Raw genomic sequence first — 27,549 nt, forward strand, 5'->3', positions numbered from 1 at the left:
AATAATTAACACTGTGGTTTATGAACACTTTTCAGAGTAAAATATTACACTTTGAAGAGTTAATTTAACTCCAAAATTAGATATAAAAAATAGTCCAGTGTAAAATTTAATTTCTCTATTGTGTTAATTTTTATTTCTCCAGTGTTGTTTTAAATATCTAGTTCATGTAGATCTATCAAATAAAAATATCTCAGAGAAAAGGTAACTGTGACAGCATTTATTCACAATACAAAGATACTTTACATTCTCAAATGTATAAACAGTTGTAATAGTTGCATAAAAAGTTGGACATTGAAACCTACTGTCCATAATCACATTACTATTTGTAATCAAACATTTTTGAATAATGCAATCACCACAGAAAACAATATGGAACAACAAAGAGAAGTGAGTCATTCACTCCATATGACATTTGTATGTCAAAAGGTCTTTGATACAGCAGGTGGTCAGCATGAAACAAAACCAAATCTTGTGTTGTCCTGGCCACTTCATATGCATGGACATGTTCCTGAAAGCTAACTGTGCATAAAGGCACAGTTAGCAGAAACAGTTTCTCATGTATTATCAGAACTGACTCAATCTGATAAAATATTGGCATCTCAAAATCAACTTTGCCACAAATAACCAGATGAGGGCGGTAAATAAAACCATTGTGTTTTGCCCAGTTCACTTTCATAACTTGAATACCATTTGGCACTTGCATTGACATGGCAATAACAGAGCCTCCTTTTATCATTTTCAAAGACACCATTTTCCCTGGACCAATGTCTAAACGATTAAAAGTAGAAGAAGATTGCCAAATGTATGCCATATGTCTCTGGTGTTTTTTGGCTAGAGTTTTGGTGATATTTTTAAATGATTTAAGCTGTTTTTTTTTTTGAAAAAATTGTGCTTACCTTCATAGCGCATGCACCAAGTATGGAGTACAGGTCCGATTTTCTGAATACAACATGGATAATGGATAATGGTGCTTTGGTAAAAGTTTCTTGTGTGGATACAAATTCTTGAACAGTTTGTGGTGATCCACAATCAAATGTTTCAAATATACACAAAGTCCTTGTGACAACTTAGGAGACAATACAATGTTGACTATTTGAAGTATTAAAAGAAGTAGATCCCAATGTCGATCAGTGGAGGTTATCAAATCTCCAAAAATGAGACGAACATTCCTTAGCAAGCACCACGACTGAATTGCATTCAGTCCCAAATCATTAGACTCCTCACTTAAATTCACTGCAACTGGCCTATTGTTTCTTTCCATGAATCCATAATCAAAATTCAGTATTCTCAAATTCAGCTCTCTCAGTGTGATATACTGTCCTTTAAAATGCTGAAACAAAAGCTTTAGTTCATACTGGGCCACCCCTTCTAAAATGTCATGCATCACATCAACTGCAAAGTTCTCAGATGTATGAAAATAAGTCAGTGATTTAGTGTGCATGAACTCTTTACACCAAAAACATAAGGAAGAGAGGGATTACCAGCCATCTCTTGACAGTGGGCAGTGTGGGTGTTTTTGGTGCGCAATATTATTTTTGGAGAATCTTCAGAAAATTTTGTTTGAAAGTCATCTTTTTCAGCTAAACAAAACCTGCAACAGTACCTTGCACTAAAAGACTCTACCAAACCAAACAAGCTATGCAAGGCTAAATTATCACCAGTAACCTGTACCAAACTGCCACGAACACAACCATCATACAGTGGAATAACAATGCCATCGCTTTCCAACACTTTAATGTCTCGAACAACGGGAGCAAGGATTTCATTAAAACCATATCGTTTAAGATCTTGTGCATGAAACAAAGCACAGAGGTGTATGTTGGCCAAGACGGAATTCCATTTTGGAGAAAAATTTCTTACAGTAAAATATATTGCACCCATTTTGTGAACACCTCGCTTGGAACCAAGAGGATTTGCAACCTCAAAATCGTCATAAAACATTTGGATCTGTACTGTATGTTTTTCAGTTGAAAACAGAGGATGAGTTTTGGAAAAAGAACCATCACAAATATCTCTTAGTGTTGAGTCATTAGTGTCTAAGCTTATCAACATTTCTGCAGTATACTGACTATTGAATACTGATTGCAGTGTAGATAAAACTGGAATGTACATGAATTTATCTTTAACTACTATCTGATCATATGTTCCAGTGCTTTTATTTCGCCTTGTGTCAAATCTGGAGCCAATTACGTATTCAAGTGGTTCTACAATTTCCCTTTTTTCTGATAAAAATTTTGATCGCTTGTATTCTGAATTAAGAATTGAAAAAGGATTATCTAAGTTGTCAAAACAAGCTTCAACTTCGTCTTCGTCTTCGTCTTCCTCCGCTTATCCGGGTCCGGGTCGCGGGGGCAGCATCCCAATTAGGGAGCTCCAGGCCGTCCTCTCCCCGGCCTTGTCCACCAGCTCCTCCGGCAGGACCCCAAGGCGTTCCCGGACCAGATTGGAGACGTAACCTCTCCAACGTGTCCTGGGTCGACCCGGGGGCCTTCTGCCGGCAGGACATGCCCGAAACACCTCCCCGGGGAGGCGTCCAGGAGGCATCCTGACCAGATGCCCAAACCACCTCAACTGGCTCCTTTCGATCCGGAGGAGCAGCGGTTCTACTCCGAGTCCCTCCCGAATGTCCGAGCTCCTCACCCTATCTCTAAGGCTGAGCCCGGCCACCCTACGGAGGAAACTCATTTCGGCCGCTTGTATCCGCGATCTCGTTCTTTCGGTCATTACCCAAAGCTCATGACCATAGGTGAGGATTGGGATGTAGATCGACCGGTAAATCGAGAGCCTGGCTTTCTGGCTCAGCTCCCTCTTCCCCACGACAGATCGGCTCAGCGTCCGCATGACTGCAGACGCCGAACCAATCCGCCTGTCGATCTCCCGATCCCTCCTACCCTCACTCGTGAACAAGACCCCGAGATACTTAAACTCCTCCACTTGAGGTAGGACCTCTCCCCCGACCCGGAGGTGGCAAGCCACCCTTTTCCGGTCGAGAACCATGGTCTCAGATTTGGAGGTGCTGATCCTCATCCCAGCCGCTTCACATTCGGCCGCGAACCTACCCAGCAAGAGCTGAAGGTCAGAGCTGGATGAAGCTAGGAGGACCACATCATCCGCAAAAAGCAGAGACGAGATTCTCCTGCCACCAAACTCAACACACTCCACACCACGGCTGCGTCTAGAAATTCTGTCCATAAAAGTGATGAACAGAACCGGTGACAAAGGGCAGCCCTGGCGGAGTCCAACCCTCACTGGGAACAGGTCCGACTTACTACCGGCTATGCGGACCAAACTCACGCTCCTCTGGTAAAGGGACTGAATGGCCCTTAACAGAAAGCCACCCACCCCATACTCCTGGAGCGTCCCCCACAGGGTGCCCCTGGGGACACGGTCATAAGCCTTCTCCAAATCCACAAAGCACATGTGGATTGGTTGGGCAAACTCCCATGCCCCCTCCATCACCCTTGCAAGGGTATAGAGCTGGTCCACAGTTCCACGGCCAGGACGAAAACCACATTGCTCCTCCTCTATCTGAGATTCAACTATCGATCGGACCCTCCTCTCCAGTACCTTGGCGTAGACCTTTCCAGGGAGGCTGAGGAGTGTGATCCCCCTATAGTTGGAACACACCCTCAGGTCACCCTTCTTAAAGATGGGGACCACCACCCCGGTCTGCCACTCCCTAGGAACTGCCCCCGATGACCACGCAATGTTGTAGAGACGTGTCAACCATGACAGCCCTACAACATCCATAGCCTTGAGATACCCAGGACGAACCTCATCCGCCCCCGGGGCTCCGCCGCTGTGTAGTTGTTTGACTACCTCAGCAACTTCTGCCACCGAGATCGGACAGTCCATCCCCAGGCCTCCCAGCTCTGGTTCCTCCTCGGAATGCGCATTGGTCGGAATGAGGAGCTCCTCAAAGTATTCCTTCCACCGTCCGACAAGCTTCAACTTTTTTGCAAACTTCTGTTTCTCTTTCATCATTAAATACATGTCTAATGACAGTTTCTTTTGCATGCTGCTGTACATCTTTAACTATCTCTTCCATGGACCCAACAACAGAGTTCACAATGCTTTGGCCTAAACCTGCAGCCTGTAGATCAGAAATTACACTTGCACAACTATTTACAAGGTTAGCTGAAGATAAACCTGACTCGGTCTCTAAACATTTAGATGATACTTGAAAATCAGTGGAATTACTTGTGTTAGGAACACTTTGACAAGATGAATTATTGAGTTCTTCAACTGAATGAAATGAATTGTCAACATGACACTTGTTTAGATGCTTTCTAAAACCAGAAAAACTACCAAAAGAACGTGAGCATCCCATTTGGCCACATTTAAGATAAAGAGTCCTGCCAGTGCAGAGACGATGGATAACTTTAAGGTGCTTAATAAGGCTGTTTGGTGTACCACGGTCCCTTTTGCAAAGAAAACACTTCATTGTTATGGCTCACCCGATTCTAGCGCAGCAGCAGCATTCTTGCTCGCAACTCTGCAACTCTGGGAGTTTGTTTTGTTTCTGCTACATCGATGGTGTAAATGGTTGTTTGGAGAAAAGTGAAAAAGTTGGTCAGGGCATGACTGTATGACGTACCGAATACATAATGAGCTTTAAAGAGTTCATCAAGAGCTCCCACTGAACCAGTTGCCTTGCATGGAAGTGCATGCTTGTTGATCACAATGAAGAAGGTGTGGATCCTGCTTCTTGTAGTTCCTTGAGCAAGAAGGTAGGACTGGCAGCTTTGGCTAATATGGTCTAGATGCTGTTGTACACTGGTTCCAGCCTAAGACAGAAATGAGAATATAGTGAAAAAGTTGATGTATTTCAACAATAAGACTCATTCCATACAAAGCCAGATATTTCAGCCTTTGTTATAATTATAATACTTATGGCTTACAGATAATGAAAACCCTGCATTCAAAAATTCAGACAATTAGAATATTGCATTAAAAAAATCCAACACTGCTTTTAAATAGAAAATTGTCAGACATAAGTACTTTGCAATTGGTTTTGCTTTTACTAAAATAAATTATTGTGCAACATTCTAATTTTTGGAGTTTCAAATGTTTTTAGAAATTATATTGAAATGAAACTAAAATCCATAATAGTCGTTCTCAGCAGCTGTTCAACATCCTTTTGGAAGTTATTCTTTTTGCTAAAATGGAAAGTTTTCTCCACACATTTACCCAATTTTTTCATTAGGTTACGTGATAAATTAAATCAGGACAACTCATTTCATTTGGAGATACAGGTGACACTTAGGAGAGCTGCTGTTACATCTTTGAGGGAATTAGGTTTAAATATCAGTTTTGAATAAATTGTAGTGACCCCGAGCGTCTCAGCGGCAGTCCCCAACTCAACCAGCAAGAGGCAGTAGTGGTTCAGACCAGACCTTTATTAGGTTTCTTCTTCAACCCTTTGTAACACTACAGACACCGAACTTCTATCACGCTCCTACCACACAAAGTCACGGTGTCAGTTAACCATGCTAATTCAACCCGCTCCACAGAACACACATCACCTTCCCTGTGGCTTACATTAACATACCGTAAATCCTCTAATACAGGCCCAGGCCTGTATTTGACTCAAGCTCATCAAGCTCCAGGCCTTTATTGGAAGGAGGGCCAGTATTAGAGACAGGCCTCTATTTCTATTTGAGCAAAATGAACTAATGGTTCGCTGGAGTTTTTGACAATTAAAATTGCGCCCACATTTTCAAAGTTAAACACATTTCTTTTAACAAAGGTAGTTTATGCTTCAGCCATCTCCCCCCTCCCCCTGCGCAGCGGCAGCAAACTCACTGATGCGCCTGCAGCCTCTCAGTGTTCCTGCTGCTCTAAACATTAAAATAATTATTTCGTTTTCTGTTCCTCACTTCTGATTACCTTCAATGGTGTCTGTTTGTGTTGCAACCACCAGGTACAAAAACTAACTTGTTTTTATTTGACTATTTTTCTGTCCTGCCTGTTTATTATCTTCCTGCATCTCATCTCAATCCTAAAGAGAAACTGCTACCTGGGTTCATATATATTCACCTCATGAGTTACCTTTGAACTGCAGTTCTAAAAGATCTACCGACCGCAAAAACAGCGGAGTGCTCGCCGCCGGCCACATCAGTGATCAGTGCGTCACCGGAGGACAAGGTGATGCGCCCCGCTCCACAGCGAAACGCATCAGGCGCAAATAAAAGACAGAAAACATCAAAGGAAATGAACCGACATGAACGATCGCGTGTTAAATTAGTTTTTGAGGTGGCGACACCTGATTCCATCCATCTGATGCAGCTCTCTGTGCTTGTAAAATAATGAATGGATATTTAAATAAAATGCTTTATATTTTACTGAACTAATTTTATATCTGTAAGCCAATTCTAAATGTAAAGATTGTCTGCGTGAACCTGAACGGTTCCAACCTGGTCTTACTGTGAGACCGGGTTGACGCGTCACGCTTGTGCGTAATCATATCGGCACATTCTGAGCTGAAGAAGTGAGATTCTGGGATTCTCCTCAGACAGGCTCATGGATGTGTCGCCACATTGGAGACAGGAACAAGCGCTATTCAGCCAAAGTTTCATAATTAGGGAACATTTTCTAAGTGACAAGTCTCGCTTCAGTCGGAGGAATCTTCCTGCATGCGCTCTGGTTGTGCGACGTGCTCCAAGCCCCTCTCCACATCTTCAGCTCACTGTGCGCCGTACGCGCTGACAGCGAGCTGTGCTGAGCTCAGTGTCCAGCTCAGATGGGAATCATTTCTTGAGTGATTTAGCTACATCTGCGCGAAACGATTAAAGTGTCAGTTCGTCTGCATAGGTCGGGGTAATTCTTTCTCCGTCAAAATAAATAGTCAAATACGGGAACTATCCGGTCAACACAACACAAGCCCTGCTTTTAACTGTTCTGTTTTCTTGTGAAAATTGTTGCAAAAGAGATATAATTAAACTTGATTAACACCAGAGCCAGGCGCACTGCGCCGTTATCTCCGTCACTGTAAATGAGGGAAAAACAAACTGATCGGATCCTTTTCTGACCTTCCCCACCTACAAAGTTTAATTACAACAATCAAACGTGACAGAGCCTGGATTTGTATTCTGAACAGTCTAAACATGTTTTAAAAAGAAACGTATGACAAAAGTGTCACCTGCTCAGTAAAACCACCAACAGGGTGAAAAATATCAAAATATTGTAGGCAGAGACGGGCTACAGCTTCTGGATCCATTTTATATAAATTGTTTTATTGATTATCTTCTTATGAAAGATAATTTTGACGTACATCAGCCGGTACCGGCCCCGCCCACAACGCCGCGGCTGCTGCAGTGTTTTCTTTACTGTGGGAAACGGGTAATAATGGCTCTTTGATGGGAACAGGTTGCCGACCTCTGTACTATAGTGAAGTTGACTAGTTCATACAGCCCCTGCTACTGCTCCCCAGAGTGTTCTGCAGCATAATCAGCATGTTCTCTTTGAACTTGATATCAAATTTTCGCCTCCTCTTTGTCTCGGCACGGTTAAAGTTACCCTCGCGGTCTTTCACTGGCAAATCAAAAGTGAGACGATGACACAACCCCCCCGTACTTGCTTGTTACCTTATTCCACCCGGCCACAATAAGAGACCAGCCACTATTCACCTCCGCCGACTCCGACACCGGCCAAAATTGGAGACCCGGCCTTTAATTGAATACCGGCCTGTATTAGAAGATTTACGGTAACACTCAAATCAACACATAGAAACTAGCAGACTGTTAGGAAACACATATAACACAACACCCAGAATGCACCTGGCTTACAACCCCAGCCAGGTCATTACACCCCCCCCCCCCCACCCCCACCCCCACCCAAGAGGTTTAGTGTCCCCACAACCTTAACCGTCCACTCTGTAGTCTTGTAGATATCCGGGCCGGCGTCGAGTACGCTTTGGCCTTGACTGGGGATCCATGGCGCCCCCAGCTGAGTCGGGCGTAGGAAGCAAGGAATCCCCAGGCTGCCCACCAGTCAGCGGGCTCGGGGCAAGCGGATGGTATGGCGCCAGCTGATCCTTATGCAGCACCACCCGCCTTCCTCGCCCCAGCATCCGGACTCGGAAAACCACCTCTGATAGCTGTTCCAGGATCTCGGCCGGGCCTTGCCAGTGACTCATGAGCTTGGGGGTCAGCCCCCGCTTCCGCCGGGGGCAGTACACCCAGACCTGATCTCCGGCCCCCAGCATAGGACCGTGTGCACGGGTATCGTACGCTCATTTCTGGCGGGCCCCGGCCCCCTCCAATGTCTGTCTCACCAGCTGATGCACCGTGTGCAACCGCTCCTTGAGCTGCCGCAAGTAATCCATCTCTGGTCCCCCAGCAATTTCCGGCTCAGGGGGCGCCCCGAACACCAAATCCACTGGAGTTCGGATCTCCCTTCCGAATATTAAGGCTGCAGGGGTACACTTACTTGACTCCTGCACTGCAGTTCGATACGTCCACAAAACAAGGGGCAGGTGTTGGTCCCAGTCCCTCTGATGCTGGCTGGTCAGGATGGCCAGCTGGGTGGCCAACGTGCGGTTGAACTGCTCAACCAGACCATCACTTTGAGGATGAAGGGGGGTGGTCCTCGTTTTTTTTACCCCCAGCCTCCGACACACTTCTCCCAGCACTTGGCTCTCAAAATTCCTCCCTTGGTCGCTATGGAGCTCCTCCGGTACACCAAACCGCATGAACATCTCATCCACCAGAGTATGCGCAGTCGTCACCGCACTCTGATCCGGCACCGCATACGCCTCTGGCCACTTCGAGAAATAATCCATCGCGACCAGGACGTACCGGTTGCCGGCATCAGTAGCAGGGAACGGACCCAGGATGTCCACTCCGATCCGCTCCATTGGCGCCCCAACTAGGTATTGCTGCAATGGGGCATGGGAGCGCTGGCTGGGACCTTTCTGCGCTGTGCAGTCGTCACAGCAGTGAACATGGATCTCCACGTCCTGACGACAGCCCGGCCAATAGAACCGCTGTCTCAACCGCTGCACCGTCTTCCCATTCCCAAAATGGCCAGTACCTGCAGCCCCGTGAACCCAGCGGAGGACCTCAGGCCGCAAGGCCCGGGGAACCAAGAGCTGGAGTCTGTCGCCTCCCCCGTCTGGCGCTCGCCACCGCCGGTAAAGTACACTGCCATGGAGCTCCAGGTTGTTCCACTGGGATAACAGCGACTTCATCTCGGGCCCCTGGGAAGACACGGCGGACCAGTCTGGCCGTGTCCCAGTCTCCATCCAGTCCCTCACCATTCCCAGCACTGGATCGCTCACCTGGTGCTGCTGCAGCTCCGCCGCGGTGAAAGGTTCCCGTCCTTCACCCTTGCCCTCGGGTTCTGCTGCTGCTGATGTGGGACCCCGGTCCAACTCCTCCAGGCGCCTGCAGTACCGACACTCCTCCGCAGAACAGGGGCGCTTGGACAGGGCTTTGGCGTGTTGCCGCCCTGGTCGGTGCTGGGCCTCAAAATCGAACTCTTGTAGTATTTCCAGCCACCGGGCCACCTGACCCTCTGGCTGGCGAAAGTTCAGCATCCAGGTTAGGCTGGCGTGGTCGGTCCTGAGCAGGAAACTTAGTGCCCAAGAGGTAAGGTCGGAAGTGACAAACCGCCAGGACCACAGCCAACAGCTCACGCCGGGTAACACAGTAATTCCTCTCGGCCCGGCTGAGACTGCAGCTGTAGTATGCCACTACTCGCTCCTCCGCCTCTCCCCCTTGGGAGAGCACAGTTCCGACCCCCACATTGCTGGCATCGGTGTCCAGCAGGAAAGGCTAGCTGGGGTCAGGATACGCCAAGACCGGGGCACTCACGAGGGCAGTTTTCAACTGTTCAAAGGCCGCTGCACAGTCCTCAGTCCAACCAAACCGCGGCCCTTGTTCGTCAACTGGTGCAAGGGGCTAGCGACGGTGGCAAAGTCTTTTACAAACCTCCTATAATAGGAGGCTAGCCCCAGGAAGCTTCGTAGCTCGGTGATGTTCGACGGGGGGGCAGTCCCCCACAGCAACCACCTTCTCCGGATCAGTAGCCACCCCTTTTTCGCTCACCACATGTCCCAGGAACTTCACCTGGTGAGCCAGGAGGTTGCACTTAGCCGGGTTCAGCTTTAGTCCGGCCCCGCGGATAGCAGTCAGGACCTCTCTCAGGGTAGCAACAGCCTATTCAAAGTCCTTGGCATGAGTCAGCAAATCATCCAAGTAGACCACGCAGCGGCCGCGGGGAATGTCTTTGAGGACCCTTTCCATTAACCTCTCGAACGTGGCTGGTGAGTTGCATAGTCCAAAAGGCATCACCCTAAACTGCCACAGTCCTTTCCCAATGGTGAAGGCAGTCTTGGGTCGTGCCTCATCAGCAAGCTCCACCTGCCAGTACCCACTGCGGAGGTCTAGTGAGCTGAACCAACTGGACCCAACGATGTAATCTAGTGCGTCATCGATGCGAGGTTGCATGTAAGAGTCCTTGTGGGTTACCGCGTTAAGGCGCCTATTGTCCACACAAGGGCGCCAACCCCCTGTTTTCTTCCGCACCATAACTACAGGTGCGGACCATGGACTATCCGAGGGTTCAATGACGCCATTATCTGCCATCTTTTTTATCAGTTCCTCGGCAGCTTTGCGTTTGTCGAGGGGCAGGCGGTGGGGCCGCAGCCGGATTGGGGCAGCTGCTCCAGTGTCGATGGTGTGCTGCACCAGGTCCGTTCTTGTACAGTCCTCTTCCCTGGTGGCGAAAGTATCCACAAACTCTACCAGGAGGCTCTGCAGCTGCCGCTGCTGCGTCGCACTGAGGTGCACCCCACTCTGCCACCCAAGCTCCTCTACTGCCGCGACAGTCTCAGGCGACGGGGAGACCGCCGAGCTAGGCGGCGACTCTGGCTGTGGGATGTTGGCCCTGCTCACGTTCACCCCCTGGGTCCTCTTCCGCCCCTTTTCCGCCCTCGACCCCTGGCTGTGTCCTGAAGCTGTGGGGCGCGAGAGCTTTGGGGGTGCCGGTGGGGTGGGGGCCTGTCCCTGACTACCGCGGCCCACTTGGAGCTGCACAGTCTCAGCACCAAGGTGGATGGCAACTCCCGGCACATCTACCTGTGCCCCCCAGTGGGTTAGCAAGTCCAGTCCAACAATGCACTCGTCTGTTATATCGGCAAGCCAGAACTCATGGTTCACTCTGTTTGTGCCCACCACCACCTGCAGAGTCTCTCTCCCCGGCATCACAGTCTTTTCTCCTGTGACAGTGTACAACGCTGTGTGAGTAGGGGTCCAATCCGTTGGCAATGACCCACCCGTCTCCGGAAGCACCCCCCTCCGCAGCAAGCAGATGGTAGACCCCGTGTCCACCAGGGCCCGGCAAGACCGTCCATCAATGATACAGTCCAGGTATAGTCCACGGGTGGACCCACAACGGCCCACCACAGGATGAGTGTCACGGAGAGGTTTTAATGATTGGGGTAGGGGTACCCTCACTGTCCCACCCCGTGGCCGTTTCCCGTCGGTGATGTCACTCGGGCCCGAGGACTAGGTGCAGGACAGTTCCGGACAAGGTGCCCGGGCTCCCCGCACCGCTAACAACAGTCTGTCCGGTGCCTCCGACGGGGGACTGCTTCTGGTTGGGCTCGTCTGGCCTCCTCCACTTCATCCGACTGGTCCGTGCTCATCTCTCGCTCGACCCCCCTGACTGATCGTCGGGTTACTGGTTCGCCCCTCAGCACCTCCTCTGCCCGCTCTGCCTCCCTCAACGCCTCCTCCAGGTCTCGGGGGATGACAGCCGGACATGCTGTCGCAGCCTCTCCAGTGTGAGACCCCTCAGGAAGGTGTGGAGACCCAGCTCCTCCTGGGCCGCTCCTGAGAAGGTTGGATAGCCCCGTCGGGCATAGAGGCGGACGTCCACGGCAAAGGACCCCAAGCTCTCTCTCACGTTGGCGTTGGCTAGCCAGCTTTTCCCTGCTCTGTTCAGCTGGTGATCTCTGTCCAAACCGTCTGCCGAGCGCCATAGTCAGAGCCCGGAGGTCACGCTGCTCCTCTAGGGGCAGGTCCAGCATAACCTGGAGTGCTAGGCCCTCCAGTGCGAGCACCAGGTGGGTGGCAGTCTCTTCTTGACCCCACCCGTTGTGAGTGGCAGCCAGCGTGACTTGGGCCAGGTACGGCTCTAGCTGTGTCGCCCCGGTGTAATGCTGCAGTTTAGCAACCGTCCTGCCAGGGAGCTGTGGCGCAACCCCAGGAATCTCTTTCCGCTGCAGGGGGTGTCTGTTCCGGGGCGCACTGTGGCCCTCTGGCCGCCCCAGCTCCGGTCTTCTTTGCTGGATCTCGGCAGCCATGTTTCCCAGAATCGAGTAGTTGTCCCAGATTGCACGCTCTATTTCGTCTATGGTCGGCTCCATAGTGTCTGCTAGACACTCAGCGATCCCACTTCTGACACCAATTGTAGTGACCCCGAGCGTCTCAGCGGCAGTCCCCAACTCAACCAGCAGGAGGCAGTAGTGGTTCACACCAGACCTTTATTAGGCTTCTTCTTCAACCCTTTGTAATGCTACAGACACAGAACTTCTATCACGCTCCTACCACACAGAGTCACAGTGTCAGTTAACCATGCTAATTCAACCCGCTCCACAGAACACACATCACCTTCCCTGTGGCTTACATTAACATAACACTCAAATCAACACATAGAAACTAGCAGAATGTTAGGAAACACATATAACACAACACCCAGAATGCACCTGGCTTACAACCCCAGCCAGGTCATTACACTATCAATAGTCTCATCAAACTCAAATGGTTACAGTTTCCTACAAATAGTATAAAACTAGGCCATTTGTAAAAATCATCCTCATGAGATTTCGAATGACATTGGCCTTTAAAAGATACCACACCAATTTAAAAAAATTAAAGTGATGTGAAAAGTGTGAAGAATCACAGTCATTCTTTGAAGATTCTTAAAAATTATAGTTTAATGATTTTTGACAGTGTCATGTTTAGTACAACGACATACGAAAAATGTTGTAATAAACTGTAACTATTAATGAATCAGAAATATAGAAATTACGATAGTTTACCTAGAATTGTATATTGTTTCTGTGATGAGATGTGATGTGAGCTATCTGCGGTTCCACTCCTGACCTGCAGGGGGCACGGCAGGGGGGTGTTGCAGAATGAGAGGGACTGATAGCATGTTGTAAAGCGGAGCTCGGTTCGGAGTGCATTAATAAAGAGGTTCCGAAGCTACTTCCATGAGTCAGTGGATTCATGACATGGTGTCAGAAGTGGCGACTTTACCTGCGTGAGAACAAGCGACAGAATGGCCAAGTTCCATGCGCCAGAGCCGTTTGACTTCGCCCAGCCGACAGCGTGGCCGACCTGGAAGCTGCGGTTTTCCCGCTATCGGATAGCCACGAAGCTAAACCTGGAAGACGGTGATGTACAAGTAAACACGCTATTGTACGCTATGGGGAAGGATGCGGAGCCAATTTTTAGCACTTTCACGTGTACGGGCGATGAGGATGACTATTTTGAGGAAGTTGTGCAGCGGTTCGACGAGCACTTTGTGCCAAGAAGGAACACTATTCATGAGCGGGCATGCTTCCATAGACGCTCCCAGCAGCAGGGGGAGAGCGTGGAGTCTTTCGTCAGACGCCTGTATGAACTAGCGGAGTATTGTGACTTCGGGGCCTCAAAAGATGAACACATCCGGGACCGCATAGTTATAGGATTAATAGACAATGACGTTTCCCAAAAACTGCAACTGGAAGCGGGCCTGACGCTGGAGAAAGCAATTAGTATTGCCCGCCAGTCTGAGCTAGTAAAAATGCAAAATGCTGATGCCAGGACGACTGTGTGCGAGGTGAATGCTGTGAGCCAGAAGCTAAAGCACTGCCAGCCCTTTGCTAAAACAAAACGGCATAACCCGGGGAGCACCCGACGTTTTGGTGGCGTGTCCAAGCCTGCTGGAGACACGTGTTCGAGGTGTGGGAGGACACATCAGCCCGGTCTATGCCCTGCAAGGGGAAAATGTTGCCGTAAGTGCAATAAAACTGGACATTTTGAGATTGCCTGCAAAACAAAATTCGTCAGAGCAGTTACAAGTGAACATAAGAAAATGGACGAGGGAGATGTGTGGTTCCTTGGGACTATAACAGGACACAATACGTCCATGGATGATCCGTGGCTCACCAATTTGGATGTGAATGGAACTAACATACCATTCAGGATTGATACTGGAGCAGATATAACTGTTATATCTGAGAACACATACTGTGGTCTGCCCGACCGTCCAGATCTGAGAGAGACGGAAGCTGTTTTCATGAGTCCAGGAGGCCAGCTTGCAAAGGCAAGTTCCTGGCTGAATGTGAGAAAAATGGAGATACATGCTCACTGTGGATTTATGTGATGAAGGGTTCATTCTCGACTAACCTTCTCGGGCGAGACACAGCAGTTAAAATGGGGCTCGTTCGGAGAGTGAATGGGCTTGAATCATTTCATGATGTTTTTGGGGACATTGGACTGTTAAACTGTCCTCCAGTGAAAATAGAGCTTCGACCAGATGCGACACCCTACAGTATTTCCACTCCTCGGCGCATTCCCTTCCCACTTCTGCCCCAGGTGGAAGAGGAGCTAAAACGGATGCAGCTGTTAGGCATCATTGAGGAAGTGCAGGAGGCGACGGACTGGTGTGCCCCTATGGTGCCGGTCCTAAAGAAGGACAAAAGGGTGAGAATATGTGTCGATTTGACCAAGCTCAACAAAGCAGTGAAGCGCGAAAGGTTTATGCTGCCGACACTGGAAGACATTGCACCCAAGCTCTCTAGAGCCACAGTGTTTTCCACAATGGATGCTTCAAGTGGATTTTGGCAAATACCACTAGAGGGCGCCAGCAGAAAGCTGACCACATTCATAACACCAGTGGGCCGATTCTGTTTCAAGAGGCTGCCATTCGGCATCACTTCAGCCCCTGAAATATTTCAAGAAAAGATGAGCTCATTGTTAAAGGATTTGGATGGAACGGTAGTAGTGATGGATGACATCCTAGTCTTTGGAAGAGACCAGGAGGAACATGACCGAAACCTTGAAGCCGTCATGCAGACCATCAGAGTTTCAGGCTTAAAGCTCAATAGAGCAAAGTGTCAGTTTGGAAAATCAGAGATCAAGTATTTTGGACACATTATAGGGAAAGAAGGCATCAAGCCTAACCCTGAAAAGGTCAGAGCCATCACAGAGATGCTGCCGCCTTCGAACATCGCAGAACTGCGTCAAGCAGTTGGCATGATCAACTACCTAGGAAAGTTTCTGCCAGATCTCTCATCTGTCATGTATCCGATCAACAGCTTGCTGAAAAGAGACACTGCATGGACCTGGGGAGTTCCACAAGAAGTGGCGTTCAAAGAAGTAAAGGTGATGTTAACATCAATTCCTGTGCTAGCATATTACGATGCTAACAAACCGACTGTTGTTAGCGCTGACGCCAGCAGTTTTGGTCTGGGAGCCGCACTGTATCAGGAGTATGAGGAAGGACTCAGACCAGTGGCTTATTGCTCCAGGACGCTGACTGAAACTGAGCGACGGTATTCGCAAATAGAAAAGGAATAACTTGCCAGCGTGTGGGCCTGTGAGAGGTTCTCCAGATACCTCCAAGGAATGGAGAAGTTTCGTCTTCAGACAGATCACAAGCCACTTGTTCCATTAATAAATTCATATGACCTGGACAAAGCTCCAGTCAGGTGCCAAAGACTCTTAATGAGACTGATGAGATTTAACGCTGAAGCGTGCCACGTCCCAGGGAAACAACTCATTGTTGCTGACACGTTGTCACGGAAACCTCTGCCGGATGGTGGTGGATCCAGCACGGAGGAAGTTGTCACAGCATATGTCCAAGCTGTGGTGGAATCAAGACCAATAACTCAAGACCGACTCGATGCCCTCCGACAAGCTACAATGCAGGATGGAGATTTACAGACGATCACAAAGTATGTTGTTGATGGTTGGCCGGAGGAATCGTCACACCTGTCGCACACTTTGCAGAGCTTTCATGCAGCCAGAGCTCACCTGTCAGCGGCGGATGGACTTCTACTGTATGATGACAGGATTGTTGTTCCTGAGCTGTTAAGGAAACAAGTACTGTCCCAGATACACGAGGGTCATCAGGGTCTCACAAAATGCAGACTCAGGGCCAACTTGTCCGTGTGGTGGCCTGGGATCGGACGACACATCACAGAGGTGGTCAGGTCATGTAGATTCTGTCAAGAAAACAAGTCATCGCAAAGGAAGGAGCCTTTGATGCCAACTCCTCTGCCAGATGGACCAGGACAGAAGCTTGCTGCGGACATTTGTGATCACGACGGGAAACACTACTTAGTGGTAGTTGATTACTTTTCACGTGATATTGAGATTGTTCATTTACGCACTATGACCAGTTTACATGTTATTGCACACCTGAAAACGATCTTTGCCAGATGGGGGATTCCTTTTGAGCTGATTACTGATAATGGGACTCAGTTTACATCTGCGGATTTCAAGCAGTTTAGTGTTGCTTATAATTTCAAGCACACGACATCTAGTCCACATTTCCCACAGTCTAATGGTGCGGCTGAGAGGAGCGTTGCTATTGCCAAGCGCATCCTGTGCCAGCCAGATCCACATTTAGCACTTTTAAGCTACAGAGCTACTCCACACACGGCGACTGGGTCGAGCCCGGCTCAGCTTATGATGGGGAGACAAGTTAGAACAACAGTTCCAGTCTTATCCAAACATCTGGTTCCAAGTCAGAAAGATTACACTGCTGTTAGAAATGCAGATAGGAAAGCTAAAGCTTCCTATTCCTACTTCTATAACAGACGCCATTCTGCTCGCCAGCTGTCACCTTTGCAGTCAGGTCAGAAGGTGAGGGTTAAGCTAGATGGGGTAAAAGGATGGAAAACGTCAGGGAAGGTTGTTGTTCATGCTCCTGAGCTTCGATCATACTACGTCAAAACAGAAGACGGGTTCATCGCTCGCAGAAACAGGAGACACATTCAGCAGGTTCCTGAACAGACATTGACTGCCCCATCAGAAGTGCCTGTGATAGCTACCCCTAATGCTGCAGGTGATCCAGATGCTATCCCGGTGCAGAGCAGCACACAGCCGGTGGCTACAGACTCGCCACCGGGGTGTCCAGGGTTTATGACTCAGCGGACCTTGGCTGGGAGAGTTGTTAAGCCTCCTATCAGGTTCAAAGAATATGTTACAATTTAGTTCTTTGGTTGGTATATGAAAAGTTTCCCCTGTGTGAGTAAAAAAAAGAAAAAAAAAAAAAAAAAAAAAAAGACAGATGGAAAAATGGTAACAATGATGTGACAGGGATGTAAAATAATGTTTATGTTAAAGGCACAATGAGGAACAATTGTTTAATGTTTCTTTGCCTTATGGTTGTTGAAGTTTGATTAACATGTTATTTGTTGAGAAGTAAAATATGTGAGTACAGTTGGGAAAGAGCAAAAAGGGGGGAGATGTGATGAGATGTGATGCGAGCTATCTGCGGTTCCACTCCTGACCTGCAGGGGGCACGGCAGGGGGGTGTTGCAGAATGAGAGAGACTGATAGCATGTTGTAAAGCGGAGCTCGGTTCGGAGTGCATTAATAAAGAGGTTCCGAAGCTACTTCCATGAGTCAGTGGATTCATGACAGTTTCATGAACAGTTTGAATAAAGATTTTTCCAAAACGGTAGCTCGACATTACCGCCCTCTTCAGTTCTGGAATGCAATTGCACTGTTTCCATATATGGTATTGTGCCCAGTGCCCACTCCCCGCCCCGTGCTACAACCATCGACATTAATATATGCCGAGACACGATCGCTGTGCTGTTCTGAGATAACTCGGTGGACTTGGTGAGTTTTGGTAGTCAGTAGTACAGTCAGTAACGTAGTTGGATCTGGAACATTTACCGTCTTTAGTGAGTGGAGCAGTTCACTAGTGAGTGAACACCGTTTCTTTGTGAGGGTAAGCACGCTAGCGGCCTAATAGAGTTAGCATTACGCTATCGCTAAATCGCGAGTGGGGTTTTCCCTGTTTAAAATCAACAAAACGTTATTATCATTAAATAGTTTTAATAAAGAGATCCCTAGAACAGGCGCGCGCGGGCGCGCACACACACACACACACACACACACACACACACACACACACACACACACACACACACACACACACACACACACACACACAGAGCTATTCTTTCCTCCCGTTCCCACACAACGGCAGCTCCAGAACAGCAGCTCCTTGCTGCAGACAGTTTACTCAACAGCATTGAGCATGAAAATGAACCAAGTAGCAAGTATTAAATAGAAAAAACAGGCTAAAAAGAAATGCCAGCTGATGTTTCAGAGCATTCTTTAAGCAGATGTTTTTCAGGGATGCATATTTACATGTAAATAAAAATAAATACAACTTTAGAAAGACAAATTCTACTGAGTAAATGTATAATATAATGACTTAGTAATCAATAATAATACTGAAAACACAATAGCATTTTGCTAAAACACACCTAAAGTTCATTTAGCTGGAATTCCCTGTGTTTTCATGTACATTACACGCCCGTGGAGCTGCCTCTTGGCCAGGACTCCCTTGAAAGTAAGGTTTGTGATCTCAATGGGACCTTCCTGGTTAAATACAGAATAAATAAATAAACTCACTACTTCTTCATGTACACCCTAAACGAAACCCTTTAGTGCTCTTGGCTCAGCTGGAGACGAGGAACCCTCAGGTTGTGTTGTTCTTACCTTTTCAGCTCCCAGCCCTCTGCTGATGTCACACCTTGCTTTCCTTGTTGGCTCCATGAGATGCTGCCATGCTGGATTTGACTTTTAGTGAGCTACCAGACAGAACTAAACAGGAGAAACCATTGTTAGTATTGTTGTAGAGCAGGGATTCCCTAAGTGTGGTGCGTGCACCCCTGGGGGTGCGCGAGCTGCCGCTAAGGGGTGCGCGAGGTGAAAAGTGTAATGGCTGCGGAGCTCAGAGAAGTCTGTCATATGTCACCATTAGCGTAGCCAGAAACTCATTTGTGGGTGGGCCTAAGAAAAAGTAAGTGGGCCCAATAAATGTTATTGAAAACAAGTATATTTTGCGCGTGTGTGTCCTCCGCATGTGCCCTAGCTTAATAAAAACAATGCGCAGAGCTTCAGCCCTCTGGCCTGCGCGCGCCGATATGTTCTGTATTTGATCATTTTTAACGATGTTGGAGAAATCTGAAGGTGGTGCCTGCCAGATTGTAATTAACACCCTGTCTCATGAGGTGTTCTGACATTGTAGACGTCAGACAAAGAACATTGTGGATGTAACAAAATAAATCAAGACACGATTCCCATCTGAGCATTTTAGCATTATTAAATTACATTAGCACACTGACTGTGGGACAGCATTCTAAATGTGTCAGGCTATTAACAGCACGCTGAAGATCTGAAATTCAGAGTGCGTCTGTCAGAGGTCAGACGCGTTCCAGCGGAGCCACGGCTCACGGATGCACATGTGAGCACATCTGGGCTGGGCAGAAGTAATTTTACAATATTGGTTTAAATTGCGCCAATAACGAGACGCGGTGACTGGAGCGGCTCATGGAGCTGTGCCACACACACACACACAGATTCAATAAGCACATGCGCCGCGCCGTTACTGCAGCATTTGTCATTCCAGTACACGTGGCAGCGGATCGCAGATTCAGCCACACCATAAAACAGCAATAAGTCGGTCTGAGGCAAAAGTGAACCTCATGGCTATAGCTTTTCCATCTTTTCCCCTATAGACATTTGATTACGCACAAGTAGGTGATCAGTTCAGGTTTACGCAGAACAGAAGGAAGGAGAGAGCTCTGGTTAAACGTTCCTACTTCAAGAAAACAGTTAAATTGCACTGTTTATGTGCTACCTCGGCACTCTAAATATTGATTTAAAATTAAATCAAAGGAAATTGTAATGGTATTGAATGTTTATTAATTATTATTTAAAAAATGAAAGTGATGGGGAAAAAGGTTGATCATTTTTTTAACCCTGTTTGTCGAGTGACTGTTTAGCTTGACGTCTGATATATATATATATATATATATATATATATAGATATATAGATATATAGATATAGATATATAGATATATATAGATATATGCCCTGATGTGGGGGCTGGGGGGTGCGTCGACATGGTCGGGACATAGAAGGGGGTGCACGGCTAAATAAGTTTGGGAACCACTGTTGTAGAGCATCCATCTTCAGTTTAGTCAGTAGCTGAAAGAACAGAAGAGAACTCCGTGATCTCCGGTGCCCAAAGGTCCTCTTTTCCAGACTGGATCTGTCCTCAGCTGATCAGAACCAAAGCGTTGGATCTTTAATCTCCTGCGTTGTTCTGAAGCAGCATCTTAATCAGCTCCTGCTTTGTTTCTATTGCAGCTGTTAGCTAAACACGGCTAAAGAAAACCTGCTACCCCTTCAGGATCATCCATATGCTGGGACTGATTCATCGTGTGTTCTTCACCATCTGGACCTGGCCAGCATGGATACAGGTACTGGTGGATGAATGACTGAAACTTTTTGCCAGCCCTTTTTTTCCAGCAAAAATATAGTTTATAAAAATCTATTTAATACTATATTTCTACTACTGATGACACAGAACAAATTATGATGAATGATGGTTGAAACAAGATACCTAACACAATGAATGAGATGATGGGATGTAAGCTTAGATGTTACGTATAGGGCTGCAACTAACGATTATTTTCATAATCGATGAATCTGTCGATTATTTTTTTGATTAATCGGTTTGTTATTGTTTAGCTATTTAACCTATACAAGTGATGAATACATGTCAGTTAAGAAAAAGAAAAACAAGAGAATTGTGCAGTTGACTGCAATCTATTTTATTGCACATGAACACAGTCAGTGGTGTAAAATGAGCTAAACAGTGCAAAATATCAGTCCAGAGTAATTTTTTGGCATCAAAATATAAGAGGTAAATTCCATAAAAAATAATGTAGTACATGTTATCGAAAATATCTGCCCTTTTAACAAATTGTCCATTGGGGGTGAGTGTCTTGTTCCCCTATGTAGTTGTCCATCGTTGCTTGTTTTTCTCTGCATAAGAAAGACAAATAGACTGACATAAGTACACATATAAAATAAAGCAGCACACACACTACAACACTAAATCAATATTATATTATTTGAATTAATTAACAATATACAGTGATAATTTATTTTGATAAAAATGTGTTGTGTGAGGCGTTTTACGGCGTTAGACAGTAAAACAGCCTTTTAATAGTAAAAAGAATGACTTTTTCTGAATTTCTCCCTTTATTTAAAAATTGAAAGCGTACAACTATGCCGCGTTATATTCACCTGGACACAGCTCGTCTGTATATTTTTCCCCGCGGAGTTGTCCTTTTTTGAATGAGGAACATAGTTATGGGTTTGTGCCGTTTTTCTCTTAACGAGGACATTCTTATAAACAGACGTGCAAAATCTGGCAAGCGCATGACACACAACACGGAGGAGATTCACGATTGCATCTAGTCAATCAGAAGTAGAACACCGTAGACTGACGCGGCAAAAAAAAACATGTTTAACATCCACTATAACGAACTCAGCTAAAACACTAAGTCCCAAATTTGATCTGCGTGTAGTGATGGACCACTATATTTAGCTTGTTTATTTTCTGTTACTTACCGGGCTGGCTCTTCCTCTGCTGCATCAGCCCCCACATGTTTTCGTCTCAAATGTTCACTTAGGGGCGTCGTGCTTCCGTGCCATGCTAGATGGTTTTTGCATATTTTGCAGGTCACCCGTCTTTTCATGGCATCTAGAGTGAAGTGCTCCCATACTCGTGAGGTTGTTGTCCGGGGTTTCTCTTCAGTTTTGTCGCTTCTATTTTTCTTCCGTATTTCTACTTGTTCCACCATCTCTCACAGCAAGATGCGCATCAGTAACGTGTTACGTCATGAAAACTGAGGGCACTTATTGGCTCATTTCTTCTTCTACGGCTCCACTGGTAGATCAGTGGCTCATTACTGCCACACACTGGCGGCAAATTTAACAGATTGTAACCGATGTCAGATTGTGGTAAAAATAGACTTTATGCGGTAAAATGTGATTATTAAACAACTAATCGATGACTAAAAAAGTTAACTATTTTAATAATCAATTATAATCGATTAAATCGATAAGTTGTTTCAGCTCTAGTTACGTTGCAAACCCTTATTAAGTGTCTTAGAAACTTGTGATGTCTGGGTTGTAAAATCAGTCTGACTGTACGGTTTAACAAACTATCAGTAATTCAACAAACCCATCCACGCCAGTTAGGCAGAGTCTAAGAACCCTTGTGGTGAAGGTTCCCGGTGCAATCCAGGGGGTCTGCAACGTCGGTACAGACAGACTGCCGGTGGAGTTGAACTTCTGGTATTGGAGCACGTAGCTCTACCCCAGATACGGCCCGTGTGGTCTGAGAAACCTTCCAGGTGACTGCAGGAAGCTGGCCTAACTGTTCTCATCTGATGCCGCTTGCAAAGAAGGCTTTGACCTTGAGGTCAAAAAAAGAGGATGGTTCCTTATGCTTTGCTTACACAGTCGGCCGAAGCAGGTAGCTCACTAGAACTGGCTTGTTCAGGAAGTGAACTAGCTTTTATTTACCATTGTTTATAGTGCTGGGTATTGTAAAATGCGTGTTTTCAGTTTGTCCCAGACTGAGGAGGGTAATGCTGCAGATGTTGATTCTATTAGCATGGACGCTAATGACTGTAAAGAGAAAGGAAAGACGCTTCGACTGACATGTTGACGCCTCAAAGCACCATGGGATTTGTAGTCTTTGCAGCAAAATGAGTCGACAGGCCACTCTGGTTCAAGGGGAAAAAATCTGTCTCAGGCCTAATGAATCAATATTTCTGACCATAACTCACAGCCTTCTACTCACAACCAATGTGAAGAAGCCTCTAGGATGAGAAGAAAACCATCTTCAAGATAACCAGAAATGTCCAGCTGTTGTTATATTAAAGCTCAGGATGATCATGTTCAGGATGACAGAGAATCTTCACCTAATGCAGGAAATGTGAGCAGAACTGGAAGAAATCTAGGTCACAGCCCTCATTTGAAGACATGAGGTCTGCATGGTGTTCCTATCAAATGGCTGTTAAAAAAGGCAAAATCCTCTTTTTTTATCTGACGTTATTAGCTCTAATGAGTAGGGATGTCCCAATAAAACCCTTTCACTTCCGATGCGATACCGATATTGCAGCCTTCAGTATTGGCCGATACCGATATCAATTTTATACGATATCAGCCCCAATCATACATACTTTTACCTATTTCGTATGAAAGGATTGCTCAAGTGACATTCCTTACAGGAATAGTTTGCAACTTTTGCGTATTTTTAAATCATTTTCTTGAGCCAGTATGTGATAAAATGACCCTTTACAGCAGGGGTGTCAAACTCAAACTCACACGGGGCCGAAATGAAACTCTGGGACGGAGTCGAGGGCTAAACTTAATATTTTTTGAAAAAGTGACGGCAAATTTGCACATTTTCTTTATCAACATATATGCAATTTTGAACCTTTAAATTTGGAAACAAACATATTTCTGCATTAACACTCAGGGGTGGACATTAACTTCAAAACCAACTGGCCATCCGGGCCGGTAACTCTGAATATTTACCGGCCCCACCAAGAATCTACCAGCCCCCCGCTGGTCAGCTGCCAAAACGAGTCAAAATAACAACCGAACCGTTTTAAATGTAATAAACCTTTATTTTGTACACATTCACAAACATAATAACGTATTCAAGTTTGAATTTGTTTATTCCCTCAACAACTCGATTTTGTCGTCGCATACTTCCGGCATACAACGCAGTACATCACCAACTCTGCTTTGCTGTACTCGAGCCATTGGCAGTGTTCGAGATGAACCAGTTCTGCGCAGATTAGACCAGCGGTGATCGGCGAGCAGTGCATGCCGGTTAGATTTGTGTCCAACTTGACGCCGACTTGCTCTGACGTCATGCATACGTAGGCAACGATAACCTCGTGAGATCAAGGCGGCCGCAGATTTTGGAGCAAGGTGCTGCAGTTGCTCTCCCTCGGCTGCAAAACCTAGATGACGGGAAACGCCTGGCTCTCACCTGATCTAAGATCTGATTGGTTCATATTTTGATCCAAGCATCCGGTGGTAGAACATGAAATGATAGTTGATCACATGTATTCATTAAATCATGTTACGTTGATGATGACAACAATATAGGCCATAAAGAGAAATGTGATTTGTTTTCTTTTGTCACGTTTCCTATGAGCACACTGAAGCTACAGCTGATAACCTTTACTTATTATTACAGTCATGTCTCCATATACAATATATGATATCCACAAGCACGTGAGGATGTGTTTCAGCTGCTAACAGGCACCAGAATTAAAATTGAAAAATGAACAAGTGTGAACGCTCACGCAATATCTTCAGCCACCATCACCCCCGAGCTACACATGTAGGGAAATCTGTCCGGCTGTCAGCCCCTCCCCCTGCTGCTTCCGTCTTCTCTCGTCTGTTTTCCAGGCGAGGCGCTGCTCAACTCGAACACTGCCATTCTCTGCGCCTCCCGTCTTCTTTAAACCTCCAAGAATCATTCCACCTACGCACACGCTTCTTTGCTTCATACCGTTTCGAACTGTCTCGCTACTCCTCACCAGTTTTAAAGCATTTTGCCAGAGATTTCATCAAGAAATCCCATCCCTGTGGCGGCGGCATCTCCCTGCGTGCTTGTGTGTTTCTAGCGTGGTTCCACTTTGTCTTTAATAGTGAACTTATAGTTCACGTGACTATAACTAGAATCGTGCAGTACGTGCACGAATCGTACAAGTGCAGTACGTGGCTAGAGGTGCGCAGGTTCACGCGCTCGAAATGAAAACGGCGGCTTCCTACAGGGCGGGGCCATGATGTAGGTGAAAGCCGGTGTGTAAATGACAAATAAGGCTTGGGCGCCACCCGGGCGGTGAGTCATCAAGTATTTACCGCCCAACGAGAAAATTTAGCGCCATTGGCGCTCGGGCGCTTTAAAGGTCCACCCCTGACACTGAATGTGGAATAACCAAATTACACACGAGCAAGTCAGTTTTAAATAAAAGGCATCAGTGGTATTCATTACTTGTGGTATAATCAGCATTTTTAAAATCTATTCAGGATTTATGTTTTCTTGTTGTTTGTTCATTTTTCTTATTTTTATTCTCTTTTTTTCTCCTGTAACAAGTGTCATCGCTGCTGTGACATATAGCTTTCCCCACTGAGGAACAATAAAGGGATTTTCCATTCTATTCATCTATCTGCAGCCTTTCCACTTCCTGTTTACTGTAGGTTAAATCTTTTCTCATGGGCCAACAACAAAATAAAAATATCATTTTATCTTAAATGAAAATGCAACATCTCACCTGCTAACTTTCATGTTTTGGAGCAGAAAAAGAGCATAAAACCAACATATTTAAAGCTCAGTTTGCTCCACTGGTTTACTGTGATGCTCACCTGTTCCAGCCAGATACCTGCATCATGGGGCTGATCTGAGCTGAGGAGGAGACTCCTGTTGTTTTGTTCATCTTCATCATAATAATGACAACATTAGATGACAACAGGTGCTCACATAGGTTTGTGCTGCTGAACATGTCTGAGCAGCTTGACCACGTTGTTGTGTGTCGGGGAGGAAACACAACCACAGCAACCACAGAGTCATGCTGGTTTGAGTGTGTCGCTGTTCGCTGGAGTTATATCGGCTGTGTCTGGAAGTTAGTTGGAAAACTTTCTCTTTCAGTCGTGAACACATTACTGAGCGGCTAAAATCTCCGTTTCGGGGCTTCAACGTCAGAAAATAGCTGAGTGAACTCGGCGCTGAGTGAGAGGAGTGTAGTTTATCCGAGACAGCGGAGCTGCAGACACTGGCAGCAGACACTGGAAAAAACACAAAGGAGGGGGCGCTTCGGCTCCGCGCTAACGCCGCAAAGCATCATGGGAGTTGAAGTCTTTGCGGTAAAATCGGCCAGCGGGCCAGTTTTAATATATTTTTGATATTTATCTCGCGGGCCACATAAAAATGCTACGCGGGCCGCATCTGGCCCGCGGGCCTTGTGTCTGACATATGTGCTTTACAGGGTTAATGAAACGTCACTTAGACCCTATAGCCCTCTATGGCCACAATACCGTATTTGCAACTTGCAGCCTGGCGGGCCACTCTGTTGGGACTTGGAAAAAATTGAGCTGACATACCTGTTGTCACTGCTGTCTGATTCCAGCAGTTTTCTTGTATGTTTTAGATCATGAATACAGCTAATTTGTTTAATTATTTAATTTAATTTAATTTAATGATCAGTCACTCCTGTAGTCACAAAGAAAGGCTGGGAGACACTTCAGCTGTTAGATTAAGGTGTTAAAAAGACAAATGGACAGCGAGGAGAAAAGTTTCACTTCACTGTTGAGAGAATTAAAAACGGACACCAGGGAGTGCTAAAACAAGCAAAACTGCCTGATCTGCCTTTGAACAAAGAAAAGCCAGACATTGTGAAAAAAAAACAGAGCAATTATTTATTAACCATTGGCTGCATAAATGTGAACTTTGATAATAATGTATAACAAATGAATTAAAGAATAAAAAATTTAAAGACCCTGAAAATATTTTAAGTCAATAAATAAACAAAAACATATGTTTTAAAGTGCAAAATACTAATTCAAGGTCACTTCAGTTATTTTTACTGGTAGGAGGACACAACTAACAAAAACACAATACTGTTCATTGATTATTAACTGCTACAAGTTCTGTGTCCAAAAGTAAGTGAAGCTAACAGCACTTGCTTTATCCAGATGTGTGGCAATACACGTTTTAACTTGTTTATGAATCTGGGGTATGGCCTTGTTGACAATGTAGTGGCAGCTGGGCATAACGTAGCGAGGCTCAAGGTGTTCAGTTAAGCATCTAAACCTGACAATACTCACCACCGACGGGCTGGTCATTGAGCACAATAAACTGGCATGTCTTCTCTGTTAGGGTTAATGTCTTTTTGCTATCTCTGGAATTTCTCATGCTTTGCAAAGGTTTCAGGCAGCGTTTGTTATTTAAAGCCAGGGAATTGTTTCTTCGCCTCCGTGGTCTTGTGAAAATCCTCATGCAGCTTTGTGTGATGCTTCAAATGCGCAATGAGGTTCGATGTATTAAATTTCCCTGGGTCTGTCCCACAACGGGAAACTTCTCCATGACAAGTGTTGCACTGAGCAACACTGTCTTTTTCGTGCTTCAATGAAAAATACTGCCACACAGCCGACATGTCTCTGGTTCCTTGCTATTTCCCTAGCAGGCACGTTCTGATAATGTGATGCGGGCTTTGCGTGCTGGATCTGAGCGCTGCTGGATAGAATACCTGGAACGGAATTTACACGGAACGGACTGCTTATTTCGGACATTTTAGATGCAGTCCGATGTAATCCGATACAGGTTTTTTGGTAGAAATCGGACCTATTTCTGATATCAGAATGGGACATCCCTACTAATGTGCATAACCTAAGAGTACTATTTTCTACCGTGGATGAGAT

At 46.2% G+C, this 27,549-nt stretch overlaps 2 protein-coding genes across 2 annotated transcripts in view; one reads left to right on the forward strand and one right to left on the reverse strand.

The window, feature by feature from the left end:
• Nucleotides 1-202: 202 nt before the first annotated feature.
• On the reverse strand, nucleotides 203-27,500 carry LOC107373499 (LINE-1 retrotransposable element ORF2 protein). The gene is made up of 3 exons (XM_054736082.2): nucleotides 26,956-27,500; nucleotides 18,741-18,845; nucleotides 203-4,787 (listed from the first exon to the last, which is right to left on the reverse strand). Exon 3 carries the CDS (start codon nucleotides 4,027-4,029, stop codon nucleotides 2,329-2,331), a length of 1,701 nt encoding a protein of 566 aa, XP_054592057.2. The 5' UTR covers nucleotides 4,030-4,787; nucleotides 18,741-18,845; nucleotides 26,956-27,500; the 3' UTR covers nucleotides 203-2,328.
• Nucleotides 17,817-27,549, forward strand: part of LOC139062079 (oocyte zinc finger protein XlCOF6-like) — a 114,325-nt gene continuing 104,592 nt past the window's right edge. The window contains exon 1 of the mRNA XM_070542320.1: nucleotides 17,817-17,849. The gene's annotated coding sequence lies outside the window, so the exon portion shown is untranslated. The remainder of the gene's footprint in view (nucleotides 17,850-27,549) is intronic.

This window comes from Nothobranchius furzeri, chromosome 12 (assembly GCF_043380555.1).
Source record: "Nothobranchius furzeri strain GRZ-AD chromosome 12, NfurGRZ-RIMD1, whole genome shotgun sequence".
NCBI lineage: Eukaryota > Metazoa > Chordata > Actinopteri > Cyprinodontiformes > Nothobranchiidae > Nothobranchius > Nothobranchius furzeri.

Bases quoted from the DNA above. Each gene is read 5' to 3' on its own strand.
- LOC107373499 (XM_054736082.2), bottom strand. From the start codon at position 4,029: ATGTACAGCAGCATGCAAAAGAAACTGTCATTAGACATGTATTTAATG.